At 40.2% G+C, this 25,620-nt stretch overlaps 1 protein-coding gene across 1 annotated transcript; it reads left to right on the top strand.

Moving 5' to 3' along the window:
• Positions 1 to 8,953: 8,953 nt before the first annotated feature.
• LOC119502434 (SEC14-like protein 1) lies at positions 8,954 to 24,690 on the top strand. The gene is made up of 16 exons (XM_037793421.1): positions 8,954 to 9,184; positions 9,501 to 9,587; positions 14,817 to 14,966; positions 15,793 to 15,924; positions 16,405 to 16,533; positions 17,132 to 17,345; positions 18,130 to 18,239; positions 18,472 to 18,661; positions 19,151 to 19,239; positions 19,912 to 19,982; positions 20,088 to 20,259; positions 21,058 to 21,192; positions 21,403 to 21,537; positions 22,646 to 22,897; positions 23,058 to 23,236; positions 23,933 to 24,690. Exons 2-16 carry the CDS (start codon positions 9,525 to 9,527, stop codon positions 24,036 to 24,038), a joined length of 2,127 nt encoding a protein of 708 aa, XP_037649349.1. The 5' UTR covers positions 8,954 to 9,184; positions 9,501 to 9,524; the 3' UTR covers positions 24,039 to 24,690.
• The last annotated feature ends 930 nt before the right edge of the window (positions 24,691 to 25,620 follow it).

The following is a 25,620-nucleotide window of genomic DNA, read 5'->3' as shown; positions in this document are numbered from 1 at the left end:
TCCTGAGTTGGCGCCAACACCTGTTCCTGACTCCCAGTCGGCGGTCTGGCTGACACCACTCCAAGATGCAGTGTCCGGCCTTTGTCGGCGGCCTCCAGAGTGGTTCCGTCACTGCCTTTGTCCTCCAGAGGGGTCCCGTCTCTTACCTCCGGGGCCGTCCTCCGGGGCCGTCCTCCGGGGCCGTCCTCCGGGGTCGTCCTCCAGAGCGGTTCTGCCTACGTCGCCCATCTCTGGACCGTCCACCAGAGGTGCTCCTGCCTGTCTGGTCGTCCTCCTGCTCGTCCTCCAGAGGGCTTCCAACACCCTAGTCGCCCTCCAGACCTGTCGTCTGGCCGTCCTCCAGAGAAGTTCTGCCCCTCTGCCCTGCCCTCAGGTCGGCCACCTGAGGTTTCCAACTCCTTTCTTCGGCTCCCAGGACACCCACCCACCCCCACCCCCGTTCCAGGTTAATGGTAAATATATCCAAATACATGTTTCTGTAATGTCATATGATTAATGAAACATCCAGGCAGAGTTTATGCCTGACTTCAATTATTTAAACCTTGTTCCTGTGACACTTACAAGCAACTGGTGACCACCTGAACATGAACACCTGATCAATTCTACATGTTAACATGGTATTTCCAGAGTTATCAAGTTAAAAATCTCCATTAAAAACAGACACTGAATAATTGAGGTCCTGAATGGGGACGTAGCAACAGAGCCAAGAGAAGATGACTGATATGAGATGATGATCCCTCCTTTAAATCTCCTGAATGGGTTCTTCTTCCCTCCGCAGCTGCCCAACGTCTTACTCATTTGAATATGAAAGGGCACTGGAAGCATACATCATGATGATTGATTCTGAGCAGATTGAGGGAAGAGTCATTTGTCATGTTGTGCCTCAGACTCCAGAGCATTGCAATCTGTCTTTATATGAGAAGACCAACACGTTATAGATTTACTAATGAATTAGCGATTCAAAGATCATGATTACACCCGGATCAGAACTGGCAACCGTAGCTGTCCGAACACCTGCACCTCACCTATCAGCATTGCTCTGCTAGCCTAACGTGCCTGTTCAGCCGATTAGACTGTAGTCAGGCTATTAAATAGGCATTATCAGTCGCTATAAGCCCTATAAATGTGGGTCAATAGGGGCATACTCTACCCACTAGTAGGTTTTATCATCTATTTACATGGTAGATCATAGAAAGAAGGTATAAAATAACACAACAGCAACCTCTAGTGACCGTAGTAATTATGACAGGAACAGAAGCAGAAGTCAGGCGCTGTAGTATAGATAGTGTGAAACTCCATTAAGGGTGGAGGTCGGGAACGATGGATGGTACACAAAACACAGGCTTTTCACCCAGACGACCAGAATTTGCATCCAATGTGAAACGAAAAATGTGTAGTTGTCTTTGTGTTCGTAGTTATTTGAACCCAAAACACAATGTTTTTCCCTAAAATTAACTAAGTATTTTTTTTGCCTAAACCTAAATAAGTTGTAGTTTTGTTGTCTAAACCTAAAGAAACCTTTTTGTTTGTGTTTAAAAAGTGATGTTTCATTCAGTTCTACGTGTTAGTACGTGTTGCTTTTCAGTTTCACTTTCACTTTTACAACGTAGTAGGCGTAGTAGGACCCTGAAGACCCACATCTATGGTACTTATAGCAACTGAGAACGCCTATTTCATGACCTGACAACAGTTGAATCGGGTGGCCTGTTATAGCAGCCTACTACTTGTGTCTGCAGCCTTTCTCCAAAGATGTCCCAGGTTTTGTAAAGTATGCTTCCTGGGCTAACATGCTCGTTCAGCTGGAAGAAGCATGAATGCAGCATCTGTTGTAGTGTTTTCAGGACAGTGTTGGATGTGTGGGATAGCTGGTTGCCTCCCTCATCTTGTTTCACTGTCTGTTTCCTCCATATCCTCTTTAATCCAATGTTGGAATATATTGCTCTCAGACGTAATTATTTTAGTCCGCTCCCAGGCAATAATGTAATTTTCTGTCTTACAGTGATTTTAGAAGGCTAATTTTAAGCTTTCCTGCTCTGCTTGATGTTTCTTTGAACGAGTATGCACTTCAAGAATCTCCTTTTCCTCTTAGATGAGAGGCATGGGATTTCATAAATCACACTTCATTTCTCTTGTTTCACAGTTTATCCTTGGGGGTGTACTAGAGGCTGGCGCGGTTTGATGTGGGGTTTTCACCAAGGATGGATGGGATGTATTTCATTAGCCTTTGCCTGTACGCTGTAGTACTTCTTTCTGCAAGACAGATATAAAGTATAACTCCTGACAGACTACATCATCGCAATATCTTAGATTTTTGAAGAATGGCAAAGTAAAACATAACCTCTCCTTTGTGTACATAGACAAATTTGCTATCTTAAAGAATTATAGATGAACTTCTTTCTGCTGTTCTTGTGTAAAAGAACCGTAGTAGGCTACTTCTTCATGACCAAAATATCAGTTAAATCTGCAGTGGGTAGAATTGGAGCAAATATGATCTTAAAAAAGTTATTTTTATAAAACAGTCACTATATCTGTGTCTCTGTGTCCTCCGGTGCTCCTGATGGTATCTGCAAGATTTCACAGACCGGAGGAAAACAACCAATCAGAGCCAAGCTGGAGCCTGCCGTTTCTGAGCCATTGTCAAATATGTATTGAATAACAATATGCTGAAAGGTTATTATGGAATTTTTTCCCATTGATGCCAAAAACATTCTGCCTAGTGCAGGGTTTAATTTATCTAGGACAGATATGAATCTACAGCAAGTCCAAGACTTAATTAGGATAAAACAATAATCTATTTTTATCAGCCAAGCCCAAAAATCAACCTTGTGTTGGTTTCATCATTTTTTAAGATTGGATTCACGAGTGTGCTGAGCAAAAAAAAGCACGGAGCTCATACACAGGGTTAGTGCGTGTGGGTGGAAGAGACTACGCGAGGAAATCTTTCGCTGTTAAAAAAAAAAAAAAACACAAGCAGCCATTGCATTTATATTGCAACAGTTGAATTAAACAGTTACATGATTTCTTTCCACTTCAATAAGATACTCAATAACGCTTGAGGTTCAGACAGCTCATGCATAAAAAGCCCTTCTTCTGAATGCATATAAAACTAACAGAGCAGAGTCATTCAAACATACATTATACACACAATTATTGTTGAAGTGGTTTGTTTTGACCTTCAGTCTACAACAGGCATTTACACTTGCTGGAAACCAGAATGAGAATAGAACATTTAGTATTAAAAACGTGCACTACATAGCACTTAAGAGACATACTGGAGGTGCTTTGAACTGTAATATTAATCTGACATTTGACAGTGTGATGGAGCTGCAGGCTACGAAGGAAGCCAGAGTGTTGATGTTTTATTCTGGAGTGTATAAGCTTGATCCCAGCCTAACAGCGCTGATTCACAAGTTGTCCCGGCACAGAAACACAGGAGGTACAAAGAGATGATGTTTATGTTTTTTCACCAATATACATTCTGTCAGTCATTTTGGTTAATTTATTTTCACATATAACACATTACATCCAACGCCCTGCTGATTTCTTCTCATCTGCCAATTATTGGTAATGGACTGAGGACCTCAAGTGGACAGTTAATGAACAACACCTCCCTTTGTGAGAGAAATATGAAAGAAAAAACTGTCATGTTAGTGGTGTTTACCTGGCTTGATGTAGCTGCCGCTGTCATCCTGTCTAACCTACAACCTTCCCGCTCAATTAAAAAACAAATCCCTCTCAGGATCTGGCAGGGGGATGAATCACTAATAAGCTTCCCACGCTTGCCCCTTGTAGTTTGACCTTTAAGCTGTCGCACTAAGTGTGTTGGTGTCTCGTCTAACCAGCTGGCAAATCTTCAGATCAGCTGTTCATTACTGCAGATGAGAATGTTTTCATTGGGGGACATTGTATGTTTCTCTCTTTGTAGATATATGCATGTAGGATGAATGATTTTTTTTTTTTACGAGATATGATATGACAATCTAATAACTGTGATAGTGTTGCACCCATTAAACATCATTGAAAGCTAATTAGCTGTCAGGGCTGAAGTCTCAGAGTCACCTCATTGAAGTTGAAATGTGCCTCCCGTTGTTATTCACAGACAGATCACTTCCTAGTTTAAATACCTGCTCATGATAAACAGAGTTTGTGTGATCTGCTATACAATATAACACATTCTTCTTGGATGCCTTTACTTCAACAAGAAATGAAGGTGAATAGCACTTCAAATCTCTCACCCAAGCAATGTGATGCTGTTGAATTTGATTTCAAGAAAGAGCGTTCTCTGTGTCTCTCCCTCCATCAGCAAACTTTGCTTTAATAAGCAGATGATACAGATCAACAGATCAATCTGTGGTCTAATTTGCATTGATACTACTACTGTACTTGCTGGACGTTTCAACCATTTATCCATTACTTGTAATTAACTGAAAGTTGAAAATTTAACTATTTCTACCATTTTGACAACCGCTTATCAGCATCACAATTTCTAATCTTATTTGGCTGTTTAGTTTCCTCCTTAAAGGACGAGCGTGTAGGATTTAGGGGGATCTATTGGCAGAAATGGAATATAATAATCATAGCTATGTTTTCGTTAGTGTATAATCATCTGAATAATGTTTTTGTTAGCTTAGAATGAGCCCTTCATATCTACATAGGGAGTGGGTCCTCTTCACGGAGTCCGCCATGTTGCTCCGCCGTGTTTCTACAGTAGCCTGTGTTTTTACGTTACCTGAAGGCCACCGTATAGCTCTCCGACACGCCTGTGAAACTGTGGTAACATGAGAGGCAGAGTGCAAAACCGTGGTATACCGTCAGCCACCATCTGACTTACGTTGCGCCTAAAGTAGTGTTGTTATGGTAAGGATGGTCCATGAGCGAGGCGAATAGCATCTTGGAAAGGTAAGCGGAGGGGTATTCAGTCGGTTGCAATCTGCAAATCCTACACACTGTACCTTTAACACAAATATGTGGATATATCTCTTTTAATCAAATCACAATTTCTATGTTTTGTTGAGTTAAGTTAATTAATTGAGCTTTCCCTCCTGGCAAAAAAACCCTGCTTGGGATCTGTCCTTGAATAGCCTAGTACCTTCAGTAGCCTAGTTCTCAAAATAAATGGGCACACACACACACACATATATATACAGATACAGACTTTTTTTCACGTTGAAAGTTGGGTAGGAATGGGTCAGAGGGGGCTTTAATTGAATTTTAAATGCTCTAACTCACAGCGCTAAACAGCTCCTGGACACATTCTGTGCTCGTCTGAAAATCATTTTAAATTCCTCAAAGTTAGGTCTATTTTTTTTTTCTGAGATGGTCTTCATTTTAATTCAAATTGACTTCTTCCCTAAGGTGCATTTCCTGGAGAAACAGAGGAGGAAAACAGCAACGTTTTCAGGAGCCAAATGAAACTCACTCAAGCTGATAGCCACAAGCAACCTCATCAGCTTTACCACCTCACATTCTACTCGTGAAGAGTTTAAATTACATTCAGAGAGGAAACAAACAACCACAACGTTGATTGATTTTGGTTGATATTTATGAATATAGATCTGCTATATAATGATCACTAGCTGGAGGTCATATAGTCATTTTATTCATGAGCCTTGTAATGTACAATATTATTTAACAGATCTTACTTTCTGTACACATTATTCTTTCATTACTGTAGCTCAACAGCTGATGAAAAGAGGTTTATTCATGCTCTGGATTACCAGTGCATGAATAAAAAAGCTGCATGCATGGTTGCATAATCTCCAGGAGAGTTATTGCCAGAGGTTTCAGCTCGACGGTGCCTGAGGTGTGTTTAGTCATTGTGAGGTCTGGAGAGAAATACATTGAGTATGCTTTAGTCATTATTAGAGTTAATTAGACAGGAGCGCTAAGAGGATTCTATAAAAGGATGATGAGCTCAGAGAGGTGATGAGCCAAGCTGAGAGGAGAGACGACCAGCAAACTTCAGTGTTCACATTTAACTTTGTTGGACTATAATTACCTCAAACAACTTAGAATATATGTTAAATCAGGAGGAACAGATGAGTCATTGTGTTTGTGATACGCTTCGACTCGGCGGCGGGATATGGCAGGATATGGATTTCAAAGTAATCGCTGTTGTCATTATAGAGTCAGGGATGCTTTTTATGGTCCTTGATCATAATTAGAGTAGCAAATGGAGATGACACCCCAACTTTTATACCCTCAGTGAACTAAAATCACCCACTCAGGAAAACACAACACGTTCTCATACCCACTCATCATATACTTACGCTTTGTCAGACCCCTCGGCGTCACTTTTCGGTCGAAGTAAATACGTGCTTAAGGAGCCCTCTGCGTCACGTTTTGATTGCAGTAAACAAGTTGTTAAAGAGCCCTCGGCATCACTTTTTGGTCGCAATAAATACATGCTTAACGAGCCCTCTGTGTCACTTTTTGGTTGCATGTGCTTAATGTTGTGAATTAAAGAAAAATACTTGCTTAGGTTTAGGCAATAAAACCATTATAGGAAAGACCTACATGGTTGGGCTAAAACTACTACGTTTGTACAGTGAAAATGTGACACAGGACACAAACAAACAGCTGATTGTAACTTAACGCACGGGACACAAACAGGATGATGAATGGTCGGTATCTAACGCTGAAGGCCGTGACAAAGCGTCGGTATTTGATACCCTGGGAATTACAATGGGCTGGAAAACAGGGAGACATATTGAGGCGTGCGGGAAAGGATCTGTCCTGATGTACAGTCTACCTATGGCTTCATTTTATATATACAGTCAGTCCGTTGTCACAAAACTAGGGTGATTTGATTTTGTCTGACCATCACCATTAAAATTACAGCTCAATTGTGAGAGCCAAAGCTTTAAAAAGGTCAAAAAGCCAGAGTAATACACAACGGACTGAGAAATGAACCCAGATCTCATATCTTTTGTTGTATTTTGTGAGAAAGAACAGGATGACTGTGCAGTTGCACCAAGGTGGCTCAATTCTTCATCCCAAACTGTGTGCAGACAGTTGCTGAGAGCAGGTTGTTTCATGGTAACATTATTCTTCGTGCCTGAGGCTGTTTAGGAAAAAAAGAGCTTATCTGAACTCCACTTCCCCCTCTCCGGATGTCCCCTGCTGGACTTCCAGTACCTTTTGTAGGCTGCCAGATCCAGAAGCTTTGAATCCCACCCCCCACAGATGCTGCTTCAGGAGCGTCAATGGTGGACCAGCTGCATCTCCCTGGAACAGCTAAGTGGGCTGCAACAAATGCCAAGATGCGTAACTCTTAAAACACAAATAAATGCAGAGTGATTTGTATCTGTAGATCTGTATCTGTGCCTCTAATTTACCACTCGTATATCCATCCATCATCTGCAAATAAACACAAACAGTTGTGCAAATACATTGTCATATTTTTACTCAAACATCCCCATCTGCATGGCTTAATATCATTCACAATCCTTATATATATTTGCAAATCGTCAACTTGGCATTTTTAAAAGGAAATGTATTTGTGAATCTCAACCGTGTGGATCCTTTTGAGACTGTGAATACCTTTACAAGATAATTTTAAAATGCTGTTATCGTAGTGTCAATCTGTATTCACTGTAGGACAAAACTGCATGATCCATGTGATACAGTCGGCTACATTTGCAGGATTAATCCCTAAAAAGCTAAACAGCGACGAAGTGATAATACCGCACACCTCTATGACAGAGCGTTAGACATAATGAGGCCAAGAATTGAATGTAAATTTAAAAAAACATGTATTTTGTGAAAAATAAACAGCAAAAAGCAAGCAAAGTTATATTGACACCTACTGTTACACCTGCAGGGTGAAGAACAGATGTCAGGTGCTGTGCCAACTGGGCAAGCAGCTGGGTGGAAGCTTAACATTAAAGTCAAATTAATTTAGCTTTATTAAGTCCAACATAAATTCCATGAGTCTTACGTCAGGCATCTGTATCATTATCAATTAATTAAAGTCTTAACTTCCATCATAGGAAGACTCCACGGATGGATTATCAGCAACATTTTGCAAGTTTACCATCAATCTAAAGTGGTTTAAAATGACGTAATTAAACTTCAGTAAGGCTGGAAATAAAAAGAGGATGTCTTAACCCTTTCCACATTCAATAAACAATAATATAGGATATTGTACAATTATTATTGTCACACGGACAGAAAAGCAATAACCCTCTACAGCACCTCCCATCTGTCTAACAGAGAACTCTCTGCTTTATAGTTTCTCTCTCAACACTCCTTTCTCCGTTTTGCTCCTTCATTGACCTTGCACATCGGTTTAGTACCTTATTTAAATTTGTATTTAATGACAAAAAAACTGCAATAAATTTGCACACTTTGCTAATATATACAGTATGTTATTCTATGTTTGTATTTCATATTTTCTGTGTCAGTTGTAGTATAGTCTGGAACATTTATAGTGTATTCTAATATATTCTATCTATCTATCTATCTATCTATCTATCTATTATACAACATAGTATATGAAAGCATCAACGGAAACTTTTGATGCAGGTTATAGCAGTGTTATTTTGTTGTTTATCTTTTTGTTTGCTGCTAATTCTAAATTGTACCAGAAGGCCTACATTCAGTGCTCGTGGCCCCTGGTCCTGGGAGGCCTAATCCCTCAATGATTGACTCTACTGGGCAAAGTTATTGGGGTAACAGTTAATATTTCAAATTTATACATATTACTTATAACTGCTCTGCTGCAATCAAATCAATACACTTATAATGGTATGTAATTAATATAGGCTAATTAAGAAAATATTAAAAGCTTCCTAATTTTCTTTACTGTATGACCTTCAAACTATCAGTCTTTTGTAATAAACAGTCTTTAGTAGATTCATATTGGTGGCTGTGATGTGACAGTTTTTGGACCTTTCACAATAAAACGCCTGAACTTTGAAAAACAAAGTGTCACCCTGACTTCCTGTTTGTGTGTGGGAGGAGGAGTTCTAACAGTCTGTGAGCTTCAGGAGGACTAACGGACACGGACCGGTGGAGTTTCACAGTTTTCGGGGGTTTTCACAATGCGGGAAACTAAACTTCCCCCAGTCAGCTGACATTATGAACAACTATGATAATAACAACTTTAGGATAAAACACAGATAGTTGGACTCAGTCAGTGACGCAGCGTGTATCTATAACGACCACTAGGACTCAACCTGCTGTAAGTTCCTCTGTTTGCTCGCCGCTCAGGCCGCTTCTCACTCAATATACTACTTATAGCCTACACTATGTTTACTTTTTATCCCTCTAAATACTTCATAAGCTGTTATATTATATAAAAAAAGACAACTGTAGTGACTCTTTTTCTTCTTTTACGGTTTAAAACTCAACTGAGTCACGTGAACGTCTCGTTGTCTCTGCACACTCAGCTCATCTGTTTACATCAGAAACACAGAACAATAACCCTGGTAAACTGTTGTTATGCTTGCTTTAATGTCTTTTTAATGTATATATATATCTTTGTGTTTATCTAACAGAGGCTGAGAGAGACAGCTTCCACCATGGTGCAGGAGTACCAGTCCCCTGTCCGGGTCTACAAGGTCCCCTTTGAGTTAATAATGGCGGTGAGTAGCCTATGTTACAGGGGGCAATTCATTTGTAGCATTCCCAGTCCACACATCCATACATACATACAACAGACAACCAATAGTTAAGTCAAAGGAAACATATTAAAGGCATGGGGCAGTTGGAGGGACAAGTTACAATAAGAACCAGCAGCTTGACAGCAGAAGGGATAAAGGACTTGGAGTAACGACTATATGTGCTTTATGTTCAGACAGCTTCTGATCAGTACTCTGCAGATCAACTGAACTGGAGACTGCATCCATCCATAGAGAGTGTGGCTTTGACCCTTTACACTTTAATCACATTCTGCTCGAATTGAAAACTAAAATTTTATAAAAGTAGAAATATATAGAGTGAACAGGATTCTCAGTTATGTTGCAGATTATACAGGAGAACCAGACACTTTGAGAAGAAAACCCTCTGCAGCCTCGTCTGCCTCTCAGGGCCATCTGTCTGTCTCCCTCTTAATATATACACTTACCTGAAATGAATGCTTTGTGTTGAGTGAATGGGGCAGAATATACTGTATCTATACACTCTTTTATACTGATGCTGTGGAAAAAATACCTACAGTAATGTGCAGGGTGTTCTGTGAGAAAGCTGCTTATTCAACTTAAGCCTATTGAACTGATCTAAAGGTTGGCTATTTTATGTGATACACATGTTATAGAAGCATCTGTAGCTAGGGATACAGTCCCAATACCGATACCAAGTACCGATCTGATACCAGTGTTTAATTAGTAAGCTGTATGCCTCACTGTTTGGAAGTGACTGGGATGGTTCTTTTATGTGTAAAGACAACATCAGGCTTGACTTAAACATCGCTTTCCTAACTTTGTAAAACAAAATGTAACAAATAAATACCTAGATATAAATTGATTGAATTATTTATCATTAAAATAATAAATCGTACACCGACAACTTGGCAAAAAAATCTTAAAAATTAACATTAAACCTTTTTAATGCAGCAACGAATTGGTCAATACTTAAAAGGGAATTCAAATTTGGTAAAACTTCAATTTACAGGTCCGCAAATTTCATGGTAATTAGGTGATAATTAGCAAGTAACCTATTTTAAATTTCTTTGGAATTACTGCCAAATTACCCCAATATTTACCTCAAGATTTATCGAAAATGACTTTATTATAAACATTATTTAATAATTATATGCAAAAAATAGCATATAATCGTTAAAATAGGGCCCTTGGGCTTGAGAAGCGGCTCTGCGCTGCTCTTCGTCGGAGGTGGAAAACTAATAGAAGACACATCTGATCAGACACAAATCTCACCATTGTGTGACTTATTGTCTACACAAATGTAACCTGAAAGCTAATGTAACGATTCAGGGAGTTTTTTTAAGAAATTTCAAACAAGTTATTTGCTAATTATTATCTATTTATCAGCAGACATGGAAATAAAGCAGATCAATTAACTTTGTATTTGTTTCCTGGAAATGTATTAAATAAATTATCAGCTATAGGGAAATAGCGGAATATAATGATGAAATAATGTTTATAATAAAGTGATTTTCGATAATTTTTTAGGTAAATATTGGGGTAATTTGGTAGTAATTCCAAAGAAATTTCAAATAGGTTACTTACTAATTATTACCTAATTACCATGACATTTGTTACCCAAAATTCCAGCATATAATGATGTATAAAGTATATAAACGTAGCACTGAATTTAATAGATCGGTCCCAATGTCACTGATCTGATCCAGCTATTTGAGTCAGTATCGGCCCGATATCTAATCCGGTACCGGTGCAGCCAGGAGTTCTTGAGTTATTGTGTATGATTGCTCCCGTTTTAAACAAACTATTGGTAATATTTTATAAAAAAAAAAACTTGAATTTCTGGACTGAGTTTGTCAGCTGAATATTTTCTAGCTATATTAATGTAACTGTTAAAGTATTTATTGCTGTAGTATTCAACAGTCCTACCAGGGGAATGCACTTAAATAGCAATGTAGATCCCACTTTCCAAACATCTACTCGCCATATGATAAACTAGTGGAAAATATCCCTGTCGCAACAGGAGCTCTATGTGAAACAAAAGTAGGACAAAGGTAGAAGGAATGTACATTTCAGCAAGTCTGTTTTCACTCTCTTGCTGTTTTTTCTTGCTCCCTGCAGTTACATATTAAGCCAAAGGCTTATGCAATATATCCTCAGAGCAGGGGTAAAGACCGCGATGCTGCGGTGACACTTTGTAGACTAGAACTCCTTCACAAAGCGGTCCAAGTTGACACCTACACAAAGCTTTATTTCCACTGAAACATCACAGGTCTATAATGAATCTTGCATCACTGCATGTTATTGAAAAAGATCTCAAAATAGGCCTTTTGTGAAAAGTAAATCATGTGAGAAGATCCAGGCCTCGACAGCCTAAAGGAGAGAATCCAGTGAATAGTCTGCCCCCATTTATCTCTGGGCTTTCTCATTAGTCCCTTGGCTGATATTACTCCAGCTAAAAATCAGCGTCCTGGATAGTACAGAATGTTCAACCAGTAACATCATTGTTGTTCCTTCCATGATACATCTTAATATGTCCCTGTGTTTGTATGTAATAGTTATGCTAAACTACCTGCGCGTGGTTGACACCTACAGAACTGCATTTAATCAATATCCCCTAAGGAAATAAAGTGTCTTGCTCCACACCCATTAGACTGTTATTGGCTTGCTAATGTGAAATATGACGGTGGAAATGTCCACTGACAGTTTCTACTCGGCTCATCTTTTATATCCTGGGCTCCCATTATGCTTCTATGCTTATAGCTCTGAGAGGAATACGGAGGACCAAGACATCAATTTGTCTGCAATCAGGGAAACAAATTGTTACATAACACCAGTCAATGCTGCTTATTCATCAAGGAGACATTTCCTATTAATTTGCTTAGTTGATAAAGTCATCTAATTGATTATCACATGCTGTGCTGTATCAATACAAGGAGAATGTATGTGTGTGTGTGTGTGTGTGTTGCTGAAAGACCAGCACTTAAAGTGGCAATCCATAAGATTTCATTCCTGGTTGACTTAGAATTTGTCTGCGTCCGAAATCACATGCTACGCACTACGTAACAAGTGTACTAACGTTCAACATACTTTTGTGTGAATAAACAGTAGTATTTTACTTTTCGGACGCACTTTGCATTAATTTACGTCGTCACTTCCTGAGAGCCTCCCTGCCGGTTGGAGACGTATAACCATGGTAACCAGTGCCAACCTCATGTGACCAAAACGGTGATTTGTGAGAATCCTAAAGTCTGAACTAATTTCAAAATATATTAAGCCTAGCAAAGTGAAATCTTACACTTCAACTGAAGTGTTATCGATGTTGGAGAGCTTTCCGTGAACGTTGTCGTCACTACCACGTTGCATTATGGGATATTTATGCCGGTGTAGTGTCCAGTGTTTGCATACTGTAATGTTTCACTGGACATAGTAGGCAATTCGCGTACTATTGGTTTCAGACATACTAAAAAATCTCACTTACTGTTTTAGCGTACTAAATAGCATGTTAGTGTGGAATTTGGGACGCAACCATGAGCTTCAAGTTTTCAGAAATGTGTGCATAGTTACATGTTTTGTGTGTATACTAGGGCTGCACTATTAATCGAATATTAATCGCGATCACAATTTTGGCTTTCCACAATTAAATGAGCATGATCGACTACGATATTGACGTTTAGAATGCTCCACTCATAGAAAACTCTGCTACATATCAAATCAAGCATTTCCTAAACTAACAGCCAGCTACCAGGGGACGATCAAGATGTTATGGCTTCACTTTTGGGGAGCTGCCACACCACAGCACGCTGCAGCACGCTACAGCGGCAGCTTGTGAAAAACTTTCAGGAATTTTGCGGCTGCAGTCCAGAGTAGAAGATTACTCGTTTTAAACGAAAATGCACTAAACTCAGGTGAAGAACCTTATTTTGAAGTCATATTTTGATGCAAAGATTTGCACAATGTGAAAGTGAAAGCAGTGCTCTGTTTATGTCTATTTATTTCAGTAAAAAGTTTAGTTTTTTTGATTCTAGGAGATGCACTGTGAATAAGGATCAGTCTTATTTCAATGCAAATATTTGTACATTAGCAGGAATGTAACACAACATGGAAGTGAAAGCAGTCTGTTTATTTAAATGTTAAAGTGTAGTAAAAAAACAAAAAAACATCTGTCCCTAAAATCAATGAATAATTGTGATAATAATCATGATCTCAATATTGATCAAAATAATCAGTATTATCATTTTGGCCATAATCATCCAGCCCTAGTGTATACAATGGAGAAAAAAACCTATAAAACAGCATTTTTTTTCCAGGAATGTCACCACAGACGCCCAGTCTGTAATACTGCTATTTTATCAATATCTTTCATCCGTGGACCATACACTCAAACATCATTGTGTTACCTCCTTCGGTAATAGATAGTGACATAACAGACATTTATTTAAATTTACATCTTCAAGAGTGACACTTAAAGTGTGAATTTGGAGAGGAAATAAAACTATTGAAAATTCAGTCTTTTATTTGTTCCTTGCTCAGTCTGCTGAGTGACTGCATACATGTAACAGTTCAGGTTGTCAGTGGTTTCCACATCTAGGACTCAGAGTGCCCCATGGTGAACTCATTTATTGTTACTCTATACATTGAACAGGAGCTGTCTGTCTATATCCTTGGTTACTTGTTAATACTTTATCAACACAGTTACATAGACTGAGGACTATTTTTGCACGTCCTTTAACAGCCGCTCAGCAACTCAATCAATATTGACAGGTGAGGTGAGCCCCGGTGTCATTGGCTGTGGACAGATGGTCATGCAGCGTGCTGTGGGCAGTAAAGCATAAATCATTGCTTGTAAAAGCTGCCACAGCAGCAGTTTGTGTTTCTATAAACTGTTAAAGCCACTAACTGTTCCTAACTAGACACAGAAATGATGTGCTGTAAATCTCACGCTGTAGTCCCGAGACCTGCAACAGTATAGTTTACTCTTCTGGCAAATACAAGTGTCCATAATGGGGCCATTCAAAGCAGCCTTTCCTGTCCAATCAGAGAGCTGCCTCACAGTGGGCCGGACAAAAGCAAAAAACACTAACTGGGAACAGAATGTACAGAATCAGGCACACCAGTGCTGCTCCAAAAACGAAAAGTACAACAACAGTATGACATCAAGACTCGAGAATCTGCACATTTTTTTCACATGTGATGTCTTTCCTCCCCTCTCAGGCCTATGTGAGGCGGTTCCCAAAGTCCCATCTGATCCCAGTGTTTGTGAGCAGTGAGATCATCAGCGAATGCCAAAGCAAGGACGGATCCACCTTGGTCACTGAGAGGCGCTGTGTGATCGACATCGAGGCCCCACGGCTTCTTAAACGGGTACCTCTCCTCTGACCTTTTACAGAGCAGGAAACAGTCACAGCAGTTGATATAATCTGATCTTTTGTTTTGAAGAACAACAATAGAAATGTTTGCCAAGACTGTCAGAGAGAAGCAACTTTAAAGATGGTATTTTGCAGAGGCGTGGACTCAAGTCACATGACTTGGACTCAAGTCACAAATTTGATGACTTTAGACTGGACTTGACAAAATCAACACAGACTTGCAACTCGACTTGGACTTTAACATCAATGACTTCACTTGGACTTGAGACTTTTAACTTGAAGATACTTGAAACCTTCCCCCCCAAGCCCAAAGATTAAATATGTTATTTTGAAAGTCCGCCACGAATCAATTCATTTCCTGAATCAACTAATGTTGACATAATTCATTCCCAGCTAGTCAACATTTAATTCCCCAGGTCCACTTTGTTTGAACCATAGACTGTATATATCCAACAGCATCCAATCAAGTTGCAGGACAGAACCACGAAGAACTTTACATTACTGAGCGCCAGATGGAAAAAATTATACCAAAGATGATTTTGTCCGCATACAGAAACAACGCGGTGGTCAACAAAAAATTAATTTGACCCTCAAAAAGTGTTGGTCAAAAATTACAGACGGAGACGCAAAATGGCATTACTTTTGGTGAAGAGCGCATTATGACTTGTTTAGGACTCGAAACTCAAAGTTTAGGACTTGGGACTTGCCTGTCTTGGCACCTCTGGTATTTTGTGGCAATGTTGCATTAGATTGCATCCATTTCAAAGATCGTTTGAAGTTTTGATCGACTCATTGAAATGTTTTTCTTTTTCTGTATGTAGATTGCTGGCGTAGACTACCTGTACTTTATCCAAAAGAACACTCTGAACCGCAGAGACAGGACGCTCCACATCGAGGTCCGCAACGAGACCTTTTCCAGCAGGGTCATTGTCTGCGAGTGCTGCAACTACACAGTGAGTTTTATTTCTTTGTTGTTGTACTTGTTTTATTGTTTTTATAGAACACTTTTACAATGCCTAGTATAAAAAAGAAGTCACAGACAAGATGCCCACTGCTGCATGTACATACCAGTAAAAATCTTCCTTTTCTACTCAGCTTGTGTATTATTAATCTAAATGATCCTCTTATAGTGTCCCAAATGAGCTAAACACTTGTGTCAACAGGTGGAGTCTTTAAAGTCAATGTAGTGTGACTCACTCCAATAATACCTAACCGGCTGAAACATTTCCACAACATAACCCCCGCCAGCAATATTGTTTCTGCTGCGTGTGATTACTTCAGTACATAGAGTCACTTCATCTGTGATACATGTTTTTTGATTTATTATTAGGTATTTTATCTCTGCTTTTGTACTTGTTGTGACATAAGTGAAATAACAAGTACTGTAACATGAAGTTTCAGTGTCCATAACACATTTTCATCCTCCTCCACAGGTTCATCCAGAGAATGAGGACTGGACGTGCTTCGAACAGACAGCCAGTCTGGACATTAAGTCCTTTTTTGGCTTTGAGAGCACGGCAGAGAAGCTAGCTATGAAACAGTATGCTAGCAGCATTAAAAAGGTTTGCATCTTTTAATCGTCTTTAACTTTTACATTTGTGGAAATCTACTTAAATTGCGTTTTCCCACAGTATTTGTGTTCTTGTGTTAGGTAGGTCTGTTCTTGCTTTACATGTATTTACCATAGTGTCACATTAAAGAGGACCTATTATGCCTTTGTTTTTTTTCCCTTTCCTTTAGTGTGTTATATAGGGTTTTTTTGTGCATGTAAAAGGTCTGCAAAGGTCTTCTTTCGTAGCGTGATGATGTCACCAAGTAACACATTAGCATAATGCCTGCCTAGCGGCTAGTTTGGCACGCCCTCAAACAAAGCTAGTTAGAGCGGAGCTGCAGCGGAGTCTGAAAAGTTTGGTGCAGTTGACCAATCAGAGCAGACTGGACTTTTTGAGAGGTGGGGGGCGGGAGATCAAACAGAGCGTTTTCAGACAGAGGGTGAAAAGAGGTGCTGCAGCGCAGCCAGTATGAGAGAAGTAAAGTTTTTTTTTTACATTAAAGTATGTAAACATGTTCTAGTAGAAACCCCAAATACAAGTATGCACCTGAAAATAACCATAATGGGTCCTCTTTAACCTGACGTCTTGTTTCCTTCCTGTGTTATAGGGTAAAGAAATAATTGAGTACTACCTCAGAGAGCTGGAGGAGGAAGGAGTAACTTACATACCTCGTTGGACCCCCCCTGTTGTCTCTGGCACTGCCAGGCTCCAGCTGTTGCCCCGCTCCACTGCCAGAGCCATCCCAGTGAACAGTGTTAAGACCGGACTGGACAGTAAAGAGCCGGCCTGTCCCACAGAGCTAGTGGCTGGCTCTCCCGACGGTCAGTGTTTACTCACTAGTCGCGAATAAGTATGGAGTAACAGCCAACAGGGTTAAATAGCTTTAAGTCTGTAATTAATAACAGGAATGTAATAATGGATTTAATGGTACTAATATTTTCCTCGAGCTTTTAATCTCACACCACTAACCGTCTTTTGGCACTATTTCTAAGAATAATAGTGCTAAATGTTGAACAGAAGCAAACAGGGCAGAGCTTACAGAACCAACTTAATTTATACATTTTTGTCATTTTGAAAATGCAACATATCCTCATACCTAAACGACAGAATAGGTTGTTAGCCAATGACTTCCAAAACAACATATACTGTGTAACCGTTGGAGAGTACCATCGACAGGTGCACGTTGTGAAGCGGTCACAGTTTTAAACATGTGGTTGACGTTGTGAATTGAAACTACTTGGTTAGGTTAAGGAAAAGATCTTACTGTGCGTTCATGTACCCATACTACCATACTATTTAGTATGCCAGAAAAAGATGTAGTGTTTCCCAATACATACATAGTATGTCAAATGCAGTAGGAGTATGCCAAAAATACCAGGATGTCCTACTACATCCGGTCATACTCACTATGGTCACTAGAGGTCTCTACCTAATATTTAACATAAACATGGGTCGTAATAAGCTGCTTGCACGGATGACTTATGCAGACGTTTTTTGGGTGAGGACGTCTTGTATAAATACACTGTGGTGTCAAGCTCCTGATGTCTCAGATTTATACATGCAATATGTGCTAACTTTACACTGTACATGTATTTTGGTCTGTAGACAAGTTGGATGCCGACTACATCAGACGTTACCTAGGTGATTTAACGCCTCTGCAGGAGAGCTGTCTCATCCGACTGCGCCAGTGGCTCCAGGAAACCCACAAGGGCAAGGTCATGTAAACACAAACACAGATTGTTTGACGACAGAGCATTTTGTGCAATTATGTAAAAGATACACATTTATTCCTGGACACTCACACACTAGCTAAACTTCTGCTGCTTAGCTCTTCCTTCCACACTAGCATGTACCGGTGTTTACAAATAGAAAATATCAAGCATCCATTGGCTAAAAGGTTAAGAAAATGTCTTTGCAGAGTTTTGACGCCTGCTTGTTGCTGTACAGATTCCAAAGGATCAGCATGTGCTGCGCTTCCTGAGGGCCAGAGACTTCAACCTGGACAAGGCCAGGGAGTTCTTATGCCAGTCGCTTACCTGGAGGAAGCAGCATCAGGTGGATTTCCTGTTAGACACGTGGGAGCACCCGCAACTGCTTCAGGACTATTACACTGGCGGCTGGCACCATCACGATAGAGGTACCGTGTGAATAGCACTGCCAACCTGCTAACTTTATCTTAACTTCATCTTATTTTCCCTTTATTTCAGTACTTCCTGGAGTGAAAGTGAACACTTATCAGTGAGCGTAAAGATAAAGAGGCAGATGGATTAAGTCGTCTGTATTTATAAAGTCCTCATGGGTTGAAATGGCCTGTTAATTATTGACTGTAAAGTCTGAGCACCATCTGTCGTAGCTCCCATGTTTGAAAATGAGTCATTGCTTTTAACAGCACAGCTGATCCACCAGGTTAGAGGGAGGACTTGATACACACACAGGATGTGCCCTTGTGTTGTTCGCATGCTAAATTAATACCTGCTAGAATGGTAAACACCAGCTTTACGTAGACGGCAGGGGGGTTCCTAAGCGTTGTAAAAGGCATTACCACAAAATGATGTGACTCATTCTGCCTACTGATTTTACTCTGTTGTATAATCTGTGAATTTCTGTGTGTGTGTGTGTGGTTTAGACGGCCGTCCTCTGTATATCTTGCGTCTGGGCCAAATGGATACTAAAGGCTTGGTGCGAGCCTTGGGAGAGGAGGGGCTGCTGAGACAGGTGACATGAATACATGCATACATGCACAAGCACAAGATTTGAAGGAACAGTGTGTAACATTTCAGGGGATCTATTAGCAGAAATGGAATATAATATTAATAACTATGTTTTCATTAGTGTAAAACCACCTGAAACTAAGAATCATTGTGTTTTCCTTAACTTAGAATGAGCCCTTCTTATCTACATAGGGAGCGGGTCCTCTCCGCGGAGTGCACCGTGTTTCTCCGCCATGTTCTACAGTAGCCCAGAACGGACAAACCAAACACTGGCTCTAGAGAGAGCCTTTCACGTTTTTACGTTACCGGAAGGCCACTGTAGTTCTCCGACCACGCTTGTGAAACTGCGGTAACGTGAGCCGCAGAGTGCAAAACCGTGGTACTGCCAGCCGCTGACCGACTTCCGATGGTCCTAAAGTAGTGTTATTATGTTATGACCGGCCTCTCAGCGAGGCCAACCGCGTTACCACAGTTTTGCACTCAGCAGCTCACATTACCGCTGTCTTGGAAAGGGAGGAGTGAGCGAAGGGGTACTCGGTTGGTTGCAATCGGCAAACACACCACTAGATGCCACCAAATCCTACACACTGTACCTTTGAGCCTTCACATACACATGAACATTTTCATTTAAAATATCATCAGTTACATTAATGCTACAACCTGAATGTGACCCCAGGTCCTGTCCATCAACGAGGAGGGACTGAGGCGCTGTGAAGAAAACACCAGAGTCTTTGGTCGACCCATCAGGTGCCTAAATGTTAATCTATCTTCTGTCAGTGTCTGAATGGCTAACAGCTAATCAGGTATACACATGCGTGCACATATGGTCATATAACGTCTGTGTTAATACAGCTGCTGGACTTGCCTGGTGGATCTGGAGGGTCTTAACATGCGTCACCTGTGGAGGCCAGGCGTCAAGGCTCTGCTGAGGATCATCGAGATGGTGGAGGCCAACTACCCCGAGACTCTGGGTCGCCTGCTCATCCTGAGGGCGCCCAGGGTTTTTCCAGTGCTATGGACCCTGGTGAGAAAAGACTTTTTCAAGCTTGACAACATAAACATTGTAAATGGGTCCCTTTGTATTTCCTTTTGCAGTGTTTGTTAATGCAGTAGCTGACAGGAAGTAAACTTGGACCAAAGCTGTTGTCCTAGCAACAGAATGGCAATGAAAAGGTCTATACATGTCTGCACTTTTATGTGCAGCCGTTAATGCGGTTTTAATTCATCGTCTGATTGTGGAAGAATGGATGAATGTTAAGTACACACGCAGAGATTGCATCTCGCTAGGTGCGACATTGTGAATATGAGAAAATGATAAACAAAAAAGAAATGTAGAAGAAGATAATTAAAACCATGCAATATGCAGATCCTCATGGCGGGGGGGGATTTGATCAGTGCTACAGTAGAGAAATATGCAATATTGTAGTAATTGTTTGTTTTAATAACCTTCTGCAAATACATAAAGATAAGTAGTAATACGCTAATATATGAAAATAAATCAAAACCGTAATAAAAGCAGTATTGAGGCAGCACATGAGCAGATTTTAAATATAGGTTTGTAACCGTTGCTACCCAGAGATGTGAAAGATATAACTATTTATCAACTAATAGAAAATGAAATAATAAATGGTTATATAGTATGAGTTATTATGATGATAAAATAAGTATAAAGTGCACATGCAGATGCTTAGCAACACCATCAACCAGCCAACCTGTTAATTTCTTAGACCTGAATAATGAAAATATTCATGGCTTTACTTTTACAGTTCATAACATGTGAACGCATCACGTTTTCTGATGACTCTTGGCGTCTTGTTTCCAGGTGAGCCCCCTGATTGATGAAAACACCCGTAAGAAGTTCCTTGTTTACGCTGGAAACGACTACCAGGATCCAGGAGGATTGGTGGACTATATCGACAAAGAAATCATCCCTGACTTCCTGGGAGGGGACTGCATGGTGAGGTGTAGTCATCAGCATGCTGCAGTGAACATATTGATTTGTATAATAATAATAATGTGTACAAGGCTGTAGTCATTTAGCTTCCCTTTCAACTCTTATTTACACAACAAGCGGAGACATTTTACACATAAAAAAACATATATTAATTTGAGTTGTCTCTTGTTGGCATTCAGTCAAGCTTGAAGTCTTTTTTTCCCCCCTCTCCAGTGTGACATCCCTGAGGGAGGTATGGTCCCCAAATCTCTGTACAGGACAGCAGAAGAGCTGGAGAGCGAGGAGAACCGCCTGCTGACTGACTCCATCTATAAGAGTGCCAGTGTTTTCAAGGGAGCCCCATATGAGGTACAGCCTCAACCTTTAAATCAGCACACAAATCCACATGCATCAAAGAGCGAGGCTACATTAATTGTGTTAATACTGCATAAAGGTGAGCGCTTGGGGGTATGGATTATATTCAGTGGAATAGGGTGCCACCTGCTGGAGGAAATTTACATTGCAGGCTTAAGGGGAGACTCCCCAGGCAAAGATTGTTTTTCATGCACTGGTTAATTCTGAGATTAAGGGCTATTTTGCTTCCATAACATTCAGACTAGTAGAAAGGAAAAAATCCAAAATACACATTTAGGTGTTTGTTTTACTACATTGTCTCTATTGTGTCTGTAGATTTCTCCTAAATTTACCAAAAGTTAGCATTAGATAAGGCCTCATTTGCATATTTAAACATAACATTTCAGAAAACTTGAGAGAAAAAAGATTATTGTCTTCATGTAAGTCACTAACTGGGGAAGTTTCTAAAACATTGTTTTACCCTATTCCCCTGTAGAGTCTTGCAAAATGTATGGAATTTTACAACACATATCTTTAAAGGTCGTTTTCTCAAAATGAGTTTTTTTCTCAGAAATCCAGAAATCTTCACTTCAGTAGCACTTACACACACACATACCAAACTTTCCTGTTTCATTCCTATCGATATTCTGAAGGTTTCTTACCGAGGGGTTTGTTCATATATCATTCATAGCCTGATTTATAGAACATTTTATTCCTAAAAACATGGTGAAAATGGACTTTTTATGGCTGTTGACAGTATTTTCTGACTTATTGAGTGATATAAAGCGATATCCAAAATCCCCTGCATAAAAAACCTTTGACTCTAATATGTCAACAAAATGAAACAAGAATTTTGAACGAAGCTTTATCCAATGTTCATACTTATACTGTTCTGGAAATGTATACAAATTAGCACGTAAGATTTTGCATATTTAAACAGACACTTTCAGAAAACTTGTAATACAAACAATAATTGTCTTAATGTAAGTAATCAACTGGGGAAGTTTCATGGCAATATCTATTAGTCAAATCTTTCACCCCATTTATCTGATGTGTCTCCCCTTAAAGCAAAAGAGAACTATGTGATGAGCTCTGTTTCCTATCTCTTTACATCCTCCTGCAGATGCTGATCGAGATCACCGAGGCATCCTCCGTCATCACCTGGGACTTTGACGTGTCTAAAGGAGACGTGATCTTCAACATCTACCATTCAAAGAGGGCCCCGCAGCCCCCTAAGAAAGACACTCTGGGGGCCCACGGCATCACGTCCCCGGGGGCCGTCAACGCCCAGATGATAGACAGGAACTGGGTGCTGGGCCAGGACTACAGCATGGTGGAGAAGGCCCTCACCTGCAGGGAGGGAGAGAGTGTACAGGTTAGAGAGGTTATTCTCAATCCATCTGCACTCTGTCCTTTTTCTTTTTTTCTTTTAGCAGTTTCAACTAAACTTTGTTTGTCCCTGTTTGCTTGTCTGTTGCATCAAAGTAAATTAAATTCTCCCCCATTGATTCTGAAGCTTTCCTCTGTTCAAACAGGGCTCCCACGTAACGCGCTGGCCCGGCTTCTACATCCTCCAGTGGCGCTTCCACAGCTCCCCGGCCTGCACCGCCTCCAGCCTGCCTCGCGTGGATGATGTGCTGGCCTCGCTGCAGGTCTCCTCCCACAAGTGTAAGATCATGTACTACACCGAGGTGCTGGCCTCCCATGACTTCAGGTCAGTTTATTTATTCTACTGAGCTTTTTTTTCTCCTCTGGTCGTGTCCTGTATTCTTTGTGTTATACTGAAGCTGTCCTTCACTAAGGCTGCACCGCTCCGGTGTGGGTTTTTTAAAAAATCGATGTTGTGATATTTCTGAAAGTTAAGTTTCCTTTTGTGTTAGACATGTTTGTACTTTTTACACCTGTTATTTATACATATGTTACCTGTTTGTTTTTTACAGTAATGTATAAGGTAGAAAATATGTTCTATGGGTACCCACGAGTCTCCTCTTTACAGACATGCCCACTTTATGATAATCACATGCAGTTTGGGGCAAGTCATAGTCAAGTCAGCACACTGACACACTGACAGCTGTTGTTGCCTGTTGGGCTGCAGTTTGTCATGTTATGATTTGAGCATATTTTATGTGCTAAATGCAGTACCTGTGAGGGTTTCTGGACAACATTTGTCATTGTTTTGTGTTGTTATTTGATTTCCAGTAATAAATATATACATACATTTGCATAAAGCAAGCATATTTGCCCACTCCCATGTTTATAAGAGTATCAAATATAAGACAAATCTCCCTTTTAAGGTACATTTTGAACAGATAAAAATATGTGTGATCAATTTGTGGTTAATCACGATTAAATATTTTAATCAATCGACAGCCCCAGTCTGAACATTTCTCTTCTGTCTTTTTATTTCTAGGGGATCCATGACCAGTCTGGAGTCTAGTCATAGCGGTTTCTCCCAGCTCAGTGCTGCCACGACTTCCTCTAGCCAATCACACGCCAGCTCCACCGTCTCAAGGTAGCATCTGCACGCCAAAGACGGCAGTGACCTTAAACTTACTGACACCATCCTCCGACTGTGCCTTAATGCCTCCAAAGAGAGATACTCACACTCTTTAATGAGAATTTGAAGGTGAGGAGAGTATTATGGATATGTTTATAAATAAATAAATACATGTTTTTATTATTATTATTTTCGTAGGATCAATAATGTTTCACGGACCTCTGCCTCTAGGGAATTATGTATTTAAAGTATCAGTTTCCTGTCCATATGATGCCTCTTTTATTTGAATAGTAGTAGTGTACATTATAACAAATTTCACAGAGTAAATGTTGAATATCTCACTTGCAGTTACAGTAAATGTGTGTCCATAATACCTGCTGTGCATCGGCTGGATCAATAAAATGCAAAATGAAGTGCCTCACACAAAACAGCAGTTTTTACACAAGATGAAATGAGATTTAAAGTAAAAGTATCTGAACGAGCGCACGTGGCTTCCGTCCCCTGAAGTTGCTTTTATTGTCCACAAGATGTCAGTGTACTCTGCGACTTAACTGCTCTCAGGTCTGCAGTGTACTCGGCACATATATACGTTCTCACTCACACACTTTGTCTGGTCCTCTAAGAAATGGAAAGAAGAATTGTTTGAATAAAGAATTTATCACAAGCATTAATATTGATGTGTCCTCCAGAGTGTGTGTGTCTTTTACTGGATTTTAGAAAACAATGACTGCAGTAGCAGAACTGCAGCGGGGGGGTAATTTTGTGTAATTGTAAAGACGGGTTATTCATCATTTTTACAGCAATAGGTGAGATGTTAAGAGCGAGCAGATAATACAAACTTTTTTTTATAATATGTGGTGCACTCTAGATTTCATGTAATGTTGTTTTTGAGGCTTGTGAGGCGTAGCTGCGGAGTTATCTGCGGCTGCTAATTTGAATGCAATATAGTGCAGCCCCTTGTGATCTGGCACAGAGCCAGGCAGACAACTGATTTACATAAAACTTTAATTTCCATAAACTTATCAGATGCTTCCAGCTAAAGCTTAATTGAATTTCCCTGTGTTGTCTTTTTTTGTCTTGGTTTGCAAACTTGTGTCGTGTTGCTGCTTATCCCCAACGCAATTCACTGAGTCAGGTGGATTGAGTTTTGTTAGGGGTTGATTGAGCGGGAGCCCGACTTCCTGCTGGTATGTCAGGGTTGTTAGAAAGAGGGAGTGTAGTGACTTTGCCAGAAGCTTATTTACTGAATTACTCAGCTTGCTCTAATGACCTCCCAAGACACACATTGTCCACATAAATAGTAGCACCTCTTTCTCCTGATACACCTCATTTGCTATTAAAACCTCCAGTTGCCGAGCAGTTATGTGATTTAAGGCTGAATTATTTTACTGGCGTTCACAGGGGTTGAAAAACAAGGTCTATTATACAGGTAACAACAAGGTTTGGTGAGTCAATCGAATACTCTAAACTAAATAATGCATCACCTGTGTGGCTGACCTGACAACCTTGTGAAGGAGAAACGGTAGCTGACCTACAGCCACTAAGCGTTCAGATGATTTATGGTTCTATTAGTTATTATTGATCAGAGAATTTGTCTAAAA

The sequence above is a fragment of the Sebastes umbrosus genome, chromosome 14 (genome assembly GCF_015220745.1).
Source record: "Sebastes umbrosus isolate fSebUmb1 chromosome 14, fSebUmb1.pri, whole genome shotgun sequence".
In the NCBI taxonomy this organism is placed as follows: domain Eukaryota; kingdom Metazoa; phylum Chordata; class Actinopteri; order Perciformes; family Sebastidae; genus Sebastes; species Sebastes umbrosus.
The sequence above is the reverse complement of the archived record's forward strand: the minus strand, read 5'-3'. Positions and strand labels throughout refer to the sequence as shown.

Excerpts from the sequence above, each read along its gene's own strand:
- LOC119502434 (XM_037793421.1), top strand. The coding sequence starts at position 9,525 with ATGGTGCAGGAGTACCAGTCCCCTGTCCGGGTCTACAAGGTCCCCTTT. Across the intron at positions 14,967-15,792 it reads CCCCACGGCTTCTTAAACGG|ATTGCTGGCGTAGACTACCT; the intron begins GTACCTCTCCTC and ends TTCTGTATGTAG. Across the intron at positions 18,662-19,150 it reads CTGGCACCATCACGATAGAG|ACGGCCGTCCTCTGTATATC; the intron begins GTACCGTGTGAA and ends TGTGTGGTTTAG.